Genomic DNA, 16,525 nt, shown 5'->3' on the forward strand with positions numbered 1-16,525 from the left:
GGTGAGATTTGAACTGAATGAACACATTGTTAATTTTGAAATTAATTTTAAAGACTTCATTTTAAGGTTTTTCTTTTTTATTCTATCAACGACAGAGTAGCTGGCATGAGACAAATCATCTCAACAAGGTCAACTATAAACATATTCAAATAAACAAAAAAAGGTATAAGGTTTCTATTGTGAGCTAAATTGTGTCTCCACAAAAATGAAATGTTCAAGTCCAAACCCCAGGTACCTGGGACTGTGACTTTATCTGGAAATACTGTAGAGTCTCCACATATGTAATAACATTCAGATGAGGTCATACTGGATTTAGGTGGGTACTGGGGACTGAACTCAGGGCCTTTAAACATGCTAAGAAAACACTCTTACCACTGAGCTACATTCCCAGCACTTTTTAAATTTTTATTTTTAGACAGGGTCTCCCCATGTTGTCCAAGCAGGCCTTGAACTTTAGATCCTTTTACCTCTGCTTTCAGAGTAGCTAGCACTACAGAATTGCACCACAAGCCTGGTTCTGGTGTCCTCATAAAGGGAAAATATGAACAATGAGAAACATGAGATCCGAGAAATAAGGCCATGTGACATCTGAGGACAGGATTAGTGATGCAGCTATAAACGCAGAAACAAGTAGGATTGTTTGCCCCCGCTGTAGCTAGAAAGAAACCAAAAAAATTCTTCCCTACTTTCTTCAAAGAGAGCAAAAACTTTGATTTTAGACTTTTAGCCACCTGAACTGTGAGATAATAATTTCTGTTGTCTTAAACCACCCAGTTTGTGGGAATTTATTAGGGGAGCTTGAGAAAACTAATGTAACTACTAAAAACAATCTAGGAAGCTAAGATTCAGGAGACTTAGATCTCAGAGAGAAAGGAATGAACTGAGATGGGCCACTGCATTTGCTCCTTATGTACCCACAAAAAATGAAGCTGAAAGCAGCAGCTAGACACTGAAGAGCTAAAGAGAGATTTTAGCAGGCCTTGAAGTGTAAAGCAACAAAAACTGAAGCTCATGGCCCACCATGATGGCAGCATCTGGGTAAACATGCAAGGCTTGCTGCTGAAATCCCAGAAAGGATGTAACCTGGGATTAAAAGTAAACCAGAAAAAGATCATCATTAACTATACAAAGGTTAAGGTATTTGCTTAACAAATTCTCTCTGGAAACAGATAAGAGAATTCAAAAACTTTCCAATTTTAACTATGCTACATTCAGCATTCAACTAAAACTTACCAGGCAAACCAACATATAGAAAAAAAATGCTTAAAATCCAAAACACAAATAGAAACAGGAGCACAAACATTATAATTAACAAAATCACATTCTAATTATGAATAAGTTCAAGAAAGTAGGCCAAATATGGAGAATTTCACTAGACAACTAGAATCTACTTTTTTCTAAATATTAAAGAGAAATCCTAGAACCAATAAGCATAATAACTGCAATAAATTTAATAACTAGAAGGTTAGTGGGAAATAGCAAGATTAAAGCATAATAAGAAAAAAAGCACTTCTGCTTCTTCGTGCCCATCAAAAGCAGATGTGCCCTTAAAAAATACTAGACAGTTCTTCAAGCAGAAAACAAATGGAGCCAGATGGAAGCTAAGCACAGTAACACTAAAAAGAATTAAAATATTATAAAGGTAAATTTAAATGAATACTGTTGATAAAATAACATTTTATGGAGTTTAAAATATATGGCGAATTAAAGTACTAAACAAGAGTATTAATGATGACGAAGTTTTAAAAGGGGTTAAAGTATTATTTTAACATTCTTGCATTATCTAAAAAAAGTAAAGTACTAACATAAAAACAGTCTCTAATAAATCATGGATACATGTTATCTGTAGGAAAATCTCTTGGGAAATGAAAGTGTGCTCAACAAGCTTTTAAAGAGAGGGACTAATATAAGTTTCTTGAATAATCCAAAGAAAGACAAGAAAGAAAGAAAAAAAACAGCAAAGATCAGAGATAAACAGGAAACAAAGGGTGGACTTAAACCAAACTATATCAGTATTTATATTAAATGTAAACAAATGTAATACTAAAACTAAAACATTTATTATACCAGATACTAAACAAAATCCAACATATTTGCTACTTGTAAGACACACTTTTAAACAAAACAACAACAAAATAATATTGAAAGGAAAAGGCAAAAGAGGGTATAACATGCAAATACTAACCACAAGATGGCTGGTGTGGCTCTATTAATGTCAGACAAACTAGACGTTAAGTCAAAACTTATTACTAGAGATAAAGAAAAAAATTTCATAATTATGACAAGGTCAATTCAATAGAAATCTGACAACCCTGAATTTATATGATCCTAAGCGCCTCAAATATACAGAAAGCAAAATTACAAGAAAAAGAATACGCAAGTGGATAATCATATTTAAATATTAACACATCTCAATAACCAAAAGAAAAAAGAAGCTGAAAATCAAAGAAACACAGACCAGTTGAATAGCACAATTCACAAATTCAAGCTGAGACACATAAAATAGTAAAATCCACAAACACACACACACATTCAAGTGCATATGTACCAAAATACCACATGCTCGATCACAAAACAACACAGCACATTTTAAATAATGAAAACAGTAACCAAAAAAGAACTAAAAGGTCTTTTGGAAACAAGGCACAAGGCAACATACTTCTAATTAACCTATACATCTTAAAATAAACCACAGAAGCTATTTTTAAAATATTTTTAACCAAGGGCTGGGACTGTAGCTCAGTGGTACTGCATGTGCTTGGCATGCAAAAGGCCCTGGGTTCAATCCCCAACACACACCCACACCCACACCCACACCCACACACACACACACACACACACACACACAAGGCTGAACTAAAAGTTACAATTACAAAAAGAATCTTAAAGCTCTAAAATGTGTATACAGATTGAACATCTCGTATCTGAAATGCCTGAAACAAGAACTCTTTCAGATTTACGATTTTGAGATACTGAGATATTTGTATACACATAATATAAGTTATCTTGGAGATGGGACCCAAGTCTAACATGATAGTTATTTATGTTCCATATATACCTCACACACACAGTGTGAAGGTAATTTTATACAATATTTCTTTCTTATTGTGCCCAGGTTTTGAATGAGACCCACCACTACAGAGATCACGTATAAAATTTTCCACATTAAGGTGTCATGTTGGCATTCAAAAAGTTTCAGGTTTTATAACACTTTGGATTTCCTAATAAGGGACATGCAACGTAAGAAAAAAAAGAAAATGTTTCTAAAGGACACGCAACCTTTAGAAAAACAAAATCAATTATCTAACATTCCACCTTGAAGATGCTAGAAAAAGAACAGCAAATTAAATCCAAAAGTAAAAGAAAATACATTAAGTCTTAATAAGAGACAAAAACATCAACTAGACAAATTAGAGAATCCAAACCAGTACCACACAAAGTGCCTAATGAATAATAATAGCACTAATGTAATTCAATAGTAAAAGAATACATGGTACAGCCCCTACTTCAAACATGCATCTTGTACAGAAATGAATTCCAGAAAGATCATAGAGCAAAATGAGTAAAGTAAACCAAGTGTTTTTTAAACCAGTATTTTCTTAATTGTTGGTTGAGCAAAATGTCATAAATAGGTCACAAACTAATTATAAAAGATAGGTAGCTATACTGACTCAAACTCAAAATTAAGAAGAAAGGTGTTAAAGACAACAAAATTACCCCCAGCAAAAAAAAAAAAACAAAGACACCATTAAAATAATGAAAAAGCAAGTGATAAAAGTGGAAAAAGATATTGCTTAACAAATTCTCTCTGGAAACAGAGGTATATATGATAAAGCAGTAACACCTAAGATGTGTATCGAGTCCCACAAATCAAAAAAATAACCCAAATTTTTAAAATGTGCATATCACAGACCCTTCACAAAAGATGATAACATCCAAACAATCAATAAGTACACAGAAAAGGTTCACCAGGAAAATGAAAACTAAAATTCCCAAGCCTACCAGAATGATAAAAATGAAAGTTCAGATCAAATGTTGATGAGAATGAGCACCAATACTCATGTGCTACTAACCGGATTGCAAATTGGCACAACCAGTTTGGAAAACCAAATGACAGTACCCGCAAAAGCTGAATATACATCTGACCATGAAAGCAATAAAATGTGCATATGTGCAATAGTTTTTGATTGCTAGTAGTGTTCTAGCTAGTTCCAACTGGTAGCCATTGATGTGTTCCATTACAAACATTCTAACTGCACTCTTCATTTGTGTACCTTTAAGTATGTTATATGAAAGTATAAGAATTCTTTAAAATAACAAGAGTGACTTGCTCAAGATTAGTAAAGAAATGAGAAAGCAAGATTAAGGTAAACATTTAGGAGGCCAATGCAGACCTGTTTTCCCATTAGAAATGACTATTTTAATCATCTTATATCCATGCTGTATTTTCCAACTTTAATAGCTCCCTCTTATCATCAAACCCCTGAGCTGATGTTTTCTCCTATAATGTTTTGCTTCAAGATGAAATTCAAGTTTTCTTCTATGCCAGGAACCAGGTTAATCAGTTTTCTTAATTCTAATTAAAATAAGAGAATATAATGATCGGCTACCAAAAATAGAGACCATGCAAAAAGTACATGGATAGTAAAGAAACAGGAAACCAATGATTAACATGGAGAAAACTCATGTCTTTTGCAATGTGTAGATAATTATTTACTTTTCACCTTAAATTTTATGTACCCATTAGATGAATTTAGTTTGTATCTCATATAGAAATTATAGAGTATATAATTAACTAGGATTCAGTTAAATCTCATGGTATATAGTAGTAATATATAAGCTTAAGCTACTTCTCATTCTGTAAAAATAATGGTCAAAAGTAAGAACTTATATAGGATGAAACTAAGACAAGAAAACAAACAAGCATATTTGTAAGTACCTTAATTTTATATAGGTTCAATTACTAATCTGCCATCTTTGCCCCCTTTGTAAGTATATTCATCTCCTTTCTGGCTTTTATCTCAATACACACCAAAAGACAGCCTGGAGGGGCTGGGACTGTGTCTCACTGGTAGCACACTTGCCTGGCATGTGTGAGGCACTGGTTTCAATTTTCAGCACTGCATATAAATAAATAAATAAATAAAGGTCTATCGACAACTTAAAAAAAAAAAAAAAAAAAACAGCAAAAAAGACAGCCTGGAATTTAAATACTCAATACTACATGAGTTCTCCCTTAACTTCTTAAATTTAAACTAAATTAAGGGCTGGGGATGTAACTCAATGGTAAATCATGGGATTAGCAGGCATAAGGCCCTGGGTTTGATCCCCAGCACCATAAAATTTTTTTAAAAATAAACAAACAGGTGCAGTGGTGCATGCCTATAATCCCAGCAGTTCAGGAGACTGAAGCAGGAGATGGCATTCTGAGTACAAAACCAGCCTCAGCAACTCAGCAAGACTTTATTTTGAAAATAAAAAATTTAAAAAGGACAGGGATGTAACTTAGTGTCTAAGCACCCCTAGGTTCAATCCCTGGTACCGTTAATTAGTTAATTAATTTAAAAGCAACTTCAATGGGGGGTACAGTTCAGTAGTAGAGAGCATGCTTAGCAAATGTATAATCTGAGGTATTTAATCATAATTTATTCTTTCTTTGACATGGTTATTGATAAGTTTATTGTTCATATAACCAGTAAAACAAAATTAATTTTAGATGTGTAAAATTTAAATGGACAAGCAGTAGCAATGTAGGTGCTGTTAAAACATTTCCTATAACCTAATAATGCTTCTCAACACTACATCATTTCTCACAAAACTATGAGTCAATTCTAAAATAAGATGAAAAGTATTTTCTTCATACTATAGTATCCTAATTGCAGCCTGAAAATATTCTGGTTGTTTCCAATATTATTCAAGGGCATGTTTTATATGCACTCTGAAGATCTCAGATAAGCTTTTACTATTTTTTAAGGTTTAAGAATTTACAGAGCTATAGTGCCATCTACTGGAAAACAAAGATCACTATTTCTTTAGCAAAGTTCATTATTTTCATATTCATTTATATTATATATGTTTATATATAAGTTGTAGATGAACACAATATCTTTATTTGTCTGTTTATTTATTTATTTATTTTTTAATGTGATGCTGAGGATGGAACCCAGGGCCTCACATATGAGGGGGCAAGCACTCTACTACTGAGCTACAACCCCAGCCCCAAGTTCACTATTTTCTATCAAATAAATTCCAAGGCCATGTCTATCTTGCCTTTCCATCAATTAAATAACATACAATTAAGTATTAAGAGAAATCTGGGGCTGGGAATATAAGTCAGTGATAGAACACTGGCCTAGCATGCTTGAGACCTTGGGTTCAATCCTCAGTAACACAAATAAAAGAAAAAAAATAAGGGGGACACAAATCTGTTCATTTAACCACCTACATACCAGTTACAATTGAGTCTGAGATTAAAAATGCATGTATGTTTTTTTTTAAAAAAATGTATCTACCAAACAGGCAAGAATAATATTCAGGAATTACTATTCAGATGGTTCAGAAATGAGTTGGGTTTGTCTTCTTAATAGCATTTTTAAAAATCTTAATATTAAGAATCTTTAAAAGGGAAAGAAAAGGCTTTTGTTCAATTTGATTTATTCACTCAGCCTGATCAACTCACAAGGCCAAAAATACAAAGAGAGACACAGACAGACAGACAGACAGACACACACACACACACACACACACACACTCACAGAGGAATAAAACCCAAGGAGAAAAATAACATTATGGCTGTTGAATGGTAATTAACTATGAAGAATACTGTTCTTCAATAGTTAACATACTTTTTTTTAGATTTTATTTTTTAATATCAAATGTTTTACAGGATTCCTTGTCATCTTTGTGCAGAGACCATACTAATCTTTTCTGTACTGTTCTAATTTTAGTGTATGTGCTGCCAAAGCAAGCACTAACACATTCTTTTACATAAACAGATTCTTTTAACTTCTTGCATCTGGAAAGCATTACACTGAGGATTGATGGAACTTACTGAGGGGCTACACGTCTCCAGTAACGATCAATTCCATGTTTAAAATATAGCACAGCAAGCCACCTTACATTTATATCCAGAGAGTGGTTGGTGAAAATGTTCTGTAAATAAAAAATAGTATTAGAATGAACATGTAATAACATAAAATAATAATCAATATGCCCCAAATAAAACACTGGCATTTTTTAAATTGAATATAAGCTTTATCACTACATATATTATATTGATATTTTCTAAATATATATCGTTCCATGATTCATATAAGAAAGCATACCTGCTCAGTAGCAGGTTTACTGTTTAAGCTGAATAAAAACATGGGAAATTCATTATACTATTCTACTTTTACAAGTATTTGAAAATTTCTCTAGTGAAAAATTAAACTGAGAAACTAGCAAACCTAATTTTATTTCAAATAACTATCCTAACTACACACACACACACACACACACACACACACACACCTGAAATAATTACCTCCTAAATATTAATAATTTAAAAAAAAAGTAGACCCACTATAGCAGAGATTCAAAGATCCTAAGGAATCAAAGCCTCTGGGTAGTTAACAGATGCTATAAAATAAATAATCTATTTCATATTATCAATGCTCCTTATCAAAACATGCAACCAGTGTGGTGGCACATACCTGTAATCCCAGTGATTTGAGAAACTGAGGTAGGATTACAAATTAAAGGCCTGCCTCAGCAATTTAGCTAGCCCCTAAGCAGCTTAATGAGAGCCTGTCTTCAAATAAAATATAAACAGGGCTGGGGATTAACTCAATGATAGAGTTCTCTGGGTTCAAGCCTCAGTTCCAGGTGTTATGGAGAAGCACCAGTCATGCTTACAAATAAGTTAGAGAGCAGAACATTTTATGTGACATAAAGCCAGACATGATGTGAATAACTTCTCAAAATTAGCCATTACTCAAAAGATTTATTCACTGTGTTAATCCTAATCATAATCCGCAGTCCTTGTTTTACACAGTAAATGGAGACCTTAAAAATAACAATGCAAACTAAACCACAAAACATGATCGTAATATTAATAACCAAAGGGAAATTTTCAACGTTCAATGACCTTTAAAAATGTTAGTCAAAATATTAAAATAACTTATACTTTAGTTCTAAATGTACAGAGAAATATAAGAATGCAAAACTTACTATACTTTAAAATATTACAAGTATTGAAAATTTAATGTTTAATTTCTTTGGAAAAAAACTTATCTGGAATAGTTGGTACATACGATAACTGAAGGAATGTGTTTAAGTACATGGTAAACATTGACTGAAATTGTACTACACTCAGATCAAAAACAACTCAAATTCCCAGTGATGACCTCTTAAATACAACCTTGTGTGGGAAAACCCCAAAGCCAAATATAATTATGTGGAAGTATATTCTTTGCTATGAAAAAAAATCCATATGTTAAGTATTAAAAACAGATATGTATGTTATAATTCTCTTTTTAGAAAATATGTCTGTATGTTTAAAAACAACTTACAAGGATAACTATATATTTCCCATTTACTCCTTAAGACCACTGACAACTGAGTCAGAGTTCCTCTTTTGGATCTCCATTGTAAAAAAAAAAAAAAAAAGTGATTTTTTTTTGTGGGGCTGGGGATATATAGCTCAATTGATAGAGTGCTTGCCTTGCATGTAGAAGGCCTTGGGTTGGATCCCCGCACCAGAAAAAAAAAAAAAAGATTTTTGTTTTTCACATCAATCCCATTTAATTTTGACATTTTACTTGTCTACCTTCCATACTACTAGATTGAGTCTTGTCGTACACCTAGAATCTACCACATGCCAGATACAATAGACATTTTTCAAATACCTATTAAACACATTGGTGAATGAATGGAAGTAATGTGGAAAATATTACAGAAGTTGGTGGGTCTTAATCAGCCAGTGTCAGCTACACTTGGGGAGCCAAGAGACATCAAGCTGCAGGTTATGAGTTCAAGTAGAAATATTCCACAAGTACTTTAAATAACTGGACTGCAACACAAACCTGAGATAAGGTATAGAAGTTTGGGAAGCTACAGATTAGAATGAACAGCTAGGACAAATATAGATTTAATATGCAAAGGAGAAAAAAAGGATTAAAAAAAACTGTCATGTTTGTAGTTGTTAATGGACAGCATTCACACACACACACATATATATTTTTTTAATGTGGTGTTAAGAATCAAACCCTGTGCCTCACACATGCTAGGCAAACGCTACAGTCCAAGCCCTATGACAGCTTTTTAAGCTATTGTAATCTATTTCTTCTACAAGAAATCTAATTCCTATCCCTCTAAGAAGAAAAATTCAATGTAGTAAAAACAAAAACCAAGAAGAACTAGGCAAGCCAGACACAGTGGCACACTCCTGTAATTCCAGTGATTCCAGAGGCTGAGGCAGGAGGATTGCAGGAGGATCCCTAGCCTCAGCAACTTAGGAAGGCTCTAAGCAATTCAGTGAGATCTTATCTCTAAATAAAAATACAAAAAGGGATTGGGAATATGGCTCAGTGGTTAAGTGCCCCTGACTTCAATGCCTGGTACCAAAAAACAAGGATTTAGGCAATTTGCACCAAAGCATGAGCCCTGTGAAGTTTTCCAGATATCCTTTTAGGCCTTTCATGGTAAGCCTGAAACCTGTTAAGAATACCTAAGCAAAACTAGTGTTATTTGATAAATACTGACTATATAAACATACATAAGTACACATAAATAAAACAACTATAAATATATATATAACCAAATAAATGTATATAAAGTAGAAATTGATTCATATACATACACAGCCTATCTGCATATCTGGGATGCTTCACCATACTCAGTAGAAGCCATATATATAGTATCTTATACAAATGTCTACATACACAAATATAAATGCATACATTATTTTTAATAAATAAAAGTACCACACACCATATAAATTATCAATTTATCAATACATAAATATCCCAAAACAAATAAATTTGGGAAAAAAGATTTAGATACTTAAATAAAATAAAATAAAGAAGGCATGTAGCTCAGTTGTACAGCACTTGCCTATCATGCTGGCAATCCAGAATTCAATCACAAAAATTGATTTATTAATAATAATTAAAATAATAAATTCCAAAACATATTTTGGCCTGAAGATGCATAAGCAAATTATAGAGCATATTCGCTTAAATAAGCATATGAAAGTTAAAGATACTCAGAGATATTCTAAAGATTTACACTGTGCCCAAAATTTAAACATGCTAGGGTTATGTAAACACAGTATTTTCTTTAGTATCTTTTAAAATCAAACCATTTTTTACCTTTTTGTTATTAAACCAAATTGCCAATTTTCATGTTATATTCAGAATAACACTTAATTCCCTCATCACCATAAGTATCTTCTCAAATTTAACAAACCAAATCGTTCTAGGCAAGAATTCAAAAAAATACATGTCAGTTGCTATAATTTATTCTAGTTTAAATGATATAGTAAACAATTTTGCTCTAAATGTGTGACCCAGTCAAAAATACTAGCTGGTAGCTTCATTGCCTTGACCAGAAACTCAATCTCAAAACATCAATCAGAATTTTTAATTTTTCAGCAGAAATGATTGGGGAAGACTGTCATCACAAAAAAAGAGTTCTACTCTGGCACTGAGAGATAATTTTGATTAATGAACCAAAAATTTTAAACTCCTTAAATTATTGTACTATGTTTCAAAACACCCAGAAAAAAAAAATCAGATGTGTCAAGGAAATGAAATTTTTAAATGAGAAAATAAATGATTTTTTTTATATTTTCATTTTTTTTAGTTGTTAATGGACCTTTATTATTTATTTATTTATATGTGGTGCTGAGAATCAAACCCAAAGACTCACACAAGCTAGGAAAGCGCTCCATCACTGAGCCACAACCCCAGCCCAATCATGATGTTTTAAAAGGAAATAAACTTAAGCACAATATATATACCCAAGCCTGAAGATGCAGTATGAGGACCTGAACAACTAATAACATAAATTAATTAGGGTAGAAATATAAACAAAATATGAAAGTGAAATCAGGACATTAGATCAATGTGCCAAAACTAAAATAACCACAGTGGGTTGCTTTCTGAGAAGACATAGGAATGCACTGTACAACTATTTATACAAAATGTTTCGAAAAGTAAAATTTATATTCCATAAAGAATATAGCCAAAGCAAATGACTTCATTTACTAAAAGTTATAATCAAGTTGTAATGAAAAGGAAAGATCTCAAATGTTGGTCTATTAACAAATATTTCTTAAAGACCCTCAGTAAGTTGTGTCCCAAATTAATGTGATAATTGTAATACCTGTGACAGCTAAACATTTGATTTCATTCCATTAAACTACCAATAAACCTAGCTCTTCAAATTTTGCAGTGCTGAGATCAAATCCAGGGGTGCACATATACTAAGCAAATGTTCTACCACTGAACCCAAATCCAGATTTTTGGAATAATGAAAATAATGATGTCTCATTTTATTAAAAGTAAAAATAAACCATTTTAGAAGTACTTACCAACAACACTGAATAGAAACCTGGCTGTGTCTCCCACTGTTTCAATTGTTCCTCGGCTGGTTTTAAAACAGCAGTATCCTGACTGGTGGCCTGTGTTAAGACCTGAAGAACTACAGTACTGGCACTATTGAGATCCATGGAAACCTGGCAATAAATTAACATATGTTAGTATACATTATATGTAACAAAAATTAACAGTAACATAAATGGAGAAAAAAAGTTTTCTTGTTCTGAAACACTCCTTCATTTTAATCATTCACCAACTCCATGCTTCTTATTGACTTCTACTTTTCTATGTGCCACCCACATTCTTACCTAAAAAATAATTCAAATCATTAACTTAAAATCAATTTATTTCTAAATGAAACTGCCGTTTACTGTGCCATATAAATAAAAGATACTAGCATTTTAGGGACAGGGGTGGGGAACAAATACAAAACACGAAATTCCTAAATTCTGGTTAAATCCCATTGCCTGTTCAAGACTCTAAGCAAATAACTTAAAGCCTGAAAGTCTTTAACCCAAAACAAATTACTTCCTTTATTAAAAGTTACTAAATTATAGTAAAACAGAAAAGTTCCAAATATTGATTAAATAAAAAATCGACCCTAAATATTACAACTTTTAAGGAAAATTAACCACATTAAAGTCTATGTAAGTAAAGGAGGGCTAATCCAAAACAAAAAAATTTCTTTGAACAAAAAAGTACCTGGGGGGGTGGCGGGCGGTGGGCGGTGCCTGGGGTTGTGGCTCAGCAGTAGAGAGCTCTAGCCTAGCATGTGAGGGCCATGGTTCTATTTTGGGCTACTACTTGAAAAATCACTAATACCAACTCCTAAATTTCCCCCATGAGCAAAGACTGTACAGAAATCATACAAACTCTTAATCTCTCTGAAACTTCAGAGCAAAGTAATTCCTAAGCCTATATAATATTATCTTTATTATCCACATATCTCACTATTTACCTCTTATAATGAAAACTGCTAGAATTTCCCATACCTACCTACCTCCAGCATTTTGCCCTACCTTGGTCCTATCCAAAATACAACATTGTTTCCCTCTCCCCTTCTCTGATCCTTGCTTCTAAGAAGACCCCATACCGTCTGGAAGGAAGAGCTCAGTTCACACATTTTTGGAGCACCAATTTTCCCCCCTTTAGTATCAGGGATTATGCTCAACACTGAACCACATCCATAGCTCCCCTCTTTTTATATATTTTATTTAGAGATAGAGGTTCTCACTGAGTTATGTAGGGGCCTCCTAAGTTGCTGAGGCTGGCTCTGAACTCACAATCCTCCTGCCTCAGTCTCCCAATCCACTGAGAATACAGACATGTGCCACTGTGCCTAGCATGGAACACAATTTTGTGGCAGGCAATGCAATAATTTTTTTGGATGACAAGTCCCTGTTCTCTAGCAACAGTCTATAGAACATTGAAGTTTGAGGCAAAAGGAACTATTCTTATTATTAAAACAAACTGTAATGAATAATTTCCAGCATACCAGTTATAACCCAGAGTATATTTCCCCCACAGAAATAAAGAGTATAAATCCAAAGTTCAAGGTTTTACAAATGTGTCTGTATAATGTAAACATTTTCATTCAAAGAAATGAATAAACAAGAGACAATTCAGCACTTCTGCCTTCCACCTAGAAAGACTTCTCAAGCCTGCAGTAACTATAATTTCAGTCATAGCAATTTTCTTCAGACTGCATTATCTGTGTTTATCCTTAGTTACTATAAAATGCAGTTAAGTGAGATAAGAAAAAGAGGGGTAAGATTACAGTAAAAGTTTAAGAAAAAAAGAATTTCAAAATCCTGAGAATTCCAATTGTAAAATAACTTATTTGGCGTGGATCAATAATAATGGATGCTAAAATCATTAAGAACAGTTGTTGGGGAACAGAATGTTTCCAGTGTGTCCAAGTATATCACAGACTACTCGCCAAATTCAGTGAAGAAACAAACTTTAGAATGAAAGAGTCCACCAGTCACCATCTAAACCAGGAGAGAAAACTTGGTATCAATAGTAGCAATACAACTGACCTTAATGCCTCTTTTTTTTTTTTTTTTTTTTTTTTTTGAGTAGAATTTATTCAAGAACAAAAAGGGAACTCTCAAAGAGCAAGAGGATATCTGGTAACAGGTTCCTCCCTTAATGTGCCTCTTGATATAATGTAGTAAATCTACAAACTCAACTCTGAAACACCAAAAATGTTCAATCTTATATAATCAATACTCCTGACCCAACTTGTACTTTAAATGAAACAGAGAAAGAACTCTTTTTGGAACATGAGGAGTTTCACAGACACTATCCATAGCAAAACAAAACAAAACCAAACCTAGCTGTAAAATTATAAAAACCAAAGTCTCTGGAAAGTGTCACATAGCACACAGCAAATAGAGAAACATCTATGCAAGAAATACTACTAAGCCTTAGTAAGAACACCATGAATCTGTGGCATTTGAGCCATGAACCCAGTTCTGCTCCAATGAGACAGAAGCTCTACACAGCCAGAGGTGACCAACACAGACAGGGCTCTCTCACCCCCCCCACCCCCCCCAGCTACTAGCCTAGAACTACAGTTTCTCCACAGAAGGGGCTGTCAGCCAGCATTTCTCATTCAACCATTATTACAGTAGCTCTCTGAATATCAAGCAAGCAAAGCTAGAGATCTGGGACTCTCTTCTTCACTCAGGCGCCATGCCTGGGACAGAAACTGCCAAAGGGTAACAAGCAAAGAACAATGGTTCTCTCCATTTTGCCCACACCAGCATACTCAAAGGGCAGCTGAAGACCTAAGCTGTACCATTTTCAATAATGAATAGAAGATCAACAAGAAAATGAAAGTTTTAATGTTTTACTCAAACTAACACTAACAGACATTTATAGAACACTCCACACAGTAGCATAATGCACACAACTATTCTTCTGAAGTACACATTTCCGGAACATTGTCCAGGACAGACCATATGCTAGGATGTTTAACAAGACTCAATAAATTTAAAAGGTCTGAAATGATTGCCATTAGTAACAGAAAAAAGTGAGAAATTCACAAAAACATTGAAATGAAACAATACACTCCTATATAACCAATAGATCAAAGAAATCACAGGGATGCGAGAAAATACTTTGCAATATATGAAAATGGAATCAATGTAAAAAAAAAAATAGAGGTTTAATTGAAGCTGTGCTTGGAGGGAATTTGACTATAGATGCCTATAATAAAACAGAAGAAAGCCCTGGATTCCATCCCAGCCCTGGAGACAGACAGAGAGACCTTATTGTGGACTACATGTTTGTGAACTCTTCCTCAGTTTATATGTTGAAAGCTAATCCAGGCTGGGTACATGCCTGCAATCCAGTGGCCCAGGAGGCTGAGGTATGAGGATTGCAAGTTCAAAGCCAGCCTCAGCAACTTAGTGAGACCCTAATAAACAACTTAGCTAGACGCTATCTCAAAATAAAAAGGACCGGGAATGTGACTCAGTGGTTAAGTGTCCCTGGGTTCAATCCCCTGTTACAAAAAAAAAAAAAAAACAGAAAAAGAAAACATTATGTTAAGTAGAAGTCAGTCACAAAAAAAAAGTGATTCTATTTATATGAAATATGCAGAACAGGCAAATTCACTTTCCTGTAAAAAGTAGGAAAGTGGTTGCCTATGGCTGAGGAAAATGTGGAATGACTGCTAATAGAAAAAGATTTCTATATAATTAAGTTCAACACCAACCTTGGCAACTTAGTAAGGCCCTCAGCAACTTAGCGAGACCCTGTCCCAAAAAAAAAAAAAAAAAAAAAAAAAAAAAAATTTTAAACAGGACTGGGTACTGAGTTCAATGGAAAAGAAACCCTGGGTTCAATTCCCTATACCAAAAAAAAAAAAAAGAAAGAAAATGTTTAAAAATTGACTGTAATGATACCTGCACAATTCTGAATATACTAAAAGCCACTGAATTGTATACTTTCAATGGGTAAATAATATAGTCTATGAATTATACCTCCATAAAAATATTGTAATGAGCTCTGAGTACATAAATATCAAAATCAGCAAAAGACAAGGAAAAGTGACTAAAGAAATGAAAAACATGGCTTGAGTATTAACAACCACTGATATTAACACAGGGTAAGAATGAGTATTTCTTCAAGAAATTAATGCAAGCCAAAAGGGCATTATACTTTGACATAAGCCAAAGTGATTCTGAAGATGCCAGTCCCATTCAAATCCATAACTGCACAATTTGGATCACTTCTATTTCTCAACAAAGGTCCTGTGACAAAAGAATTCTTCATTGTACACGTTTTATATGTTGTTCAGCATCCCCATGCCCGTATGTAATAGATGTCAATAACACTTCGTAGGAATTAGCTGAAAATGCTTCCATATACTATAGTCCAAATATCCTCACAATAATGAACCACCAGGGATATTGATGCATTCCTACAATACTTCAAGATTATCATCAAAGACTGGTCCATTTGGGAGGGGGAAAAAATGTGCAACAAAACATACATGAGATCAAAGAGGAGAGGAGCTACTTCCTTGCTTTCTCTTATCTACTCTTCAAAGTTCCTTAAGGGCTACAAATCATCATGTTTCTCTTGTTAAACATATAAGAAGAAATCATAAAAATATATTAATATACCATATTTATGTAGACAGTGTGGTCATTAATTGCATTCTCATCATAAAAACTTATAAACTTAGAGCCAGGCACCATGGCGCAAGTCTGTAATCCCAGTGGCTCAGGAGACCAAAGACAGGAGGATCACGAGTTCAAAGCCAGTCTCAGCAATTTATCCAAGCACTAAGCAACTAGGTGAGACCGTGTCTCTAAATAAAATACAAAATAGGGATAGGGATGTGGCTCAGTGGTTGAGTGCCCCTGAGTTCAACCCGAGGTAGCAAAAAAAAAAAAAAAAAAAAATTATAAACTTGGTCTTTTAGGAGC

At 33.7% G+C, this 16,525-nt stretch overlaps 1 protein-coding gene and 1 non-coding gene across 2 annotated transcripts in view; both read right to left on the reverse strand.

Moving 5' to 3' along the window:
- The window catches only part of Ipo11 (importin 11), a 205,125-nt gene that overhangs the window by 175,521 nt on the left and 13,079 nt on the right, over positions 1-16,525 (reverse strand). The window contains exons 2-3 of the mRNA XM_076857235.2: positions 11,576-11,719; positions 7,052-7,152 (exon numbers count right to left, since the gene is read on the reverse strand). Of these exons, the coding sequence (XP_076713350.2) occupies positions 7,052-7,152; positions 11,576-11,713 (239 nt within the window). The 5' untranslated portion in view covers positions 11,714-11,719. The remainder of the gene's footprint in view (positions 1-7,051; positions 7,153-11,575; positions 11,720-16,525) is intronic.
- On the reverse strand, positions 6,865-6,971 carry LOC143400527 (U6 spliceosomal RNA). The gene has a single exon (XR_013091454.1). It is a non-coding gene; the product is annotated as a U6 spliceosomal RNA (small nuclear RNA).

Source organism: Callospermophilus lateralis, chromosome 5 (assembly GCF_048772815.1).
Source record: "Callospermophilus lateralis isolate mCalLat2 chromosome 5, mCalLat2.hap1, whole genome shotgun sequence".
Taxonomy (NCBI): domain Eukaryota; kingdom Metazoa; phylum Chordata; class Mammalia; order Rodentia; family Sciuridae; genus Callospermophilus; species Callospermophilus lateralis.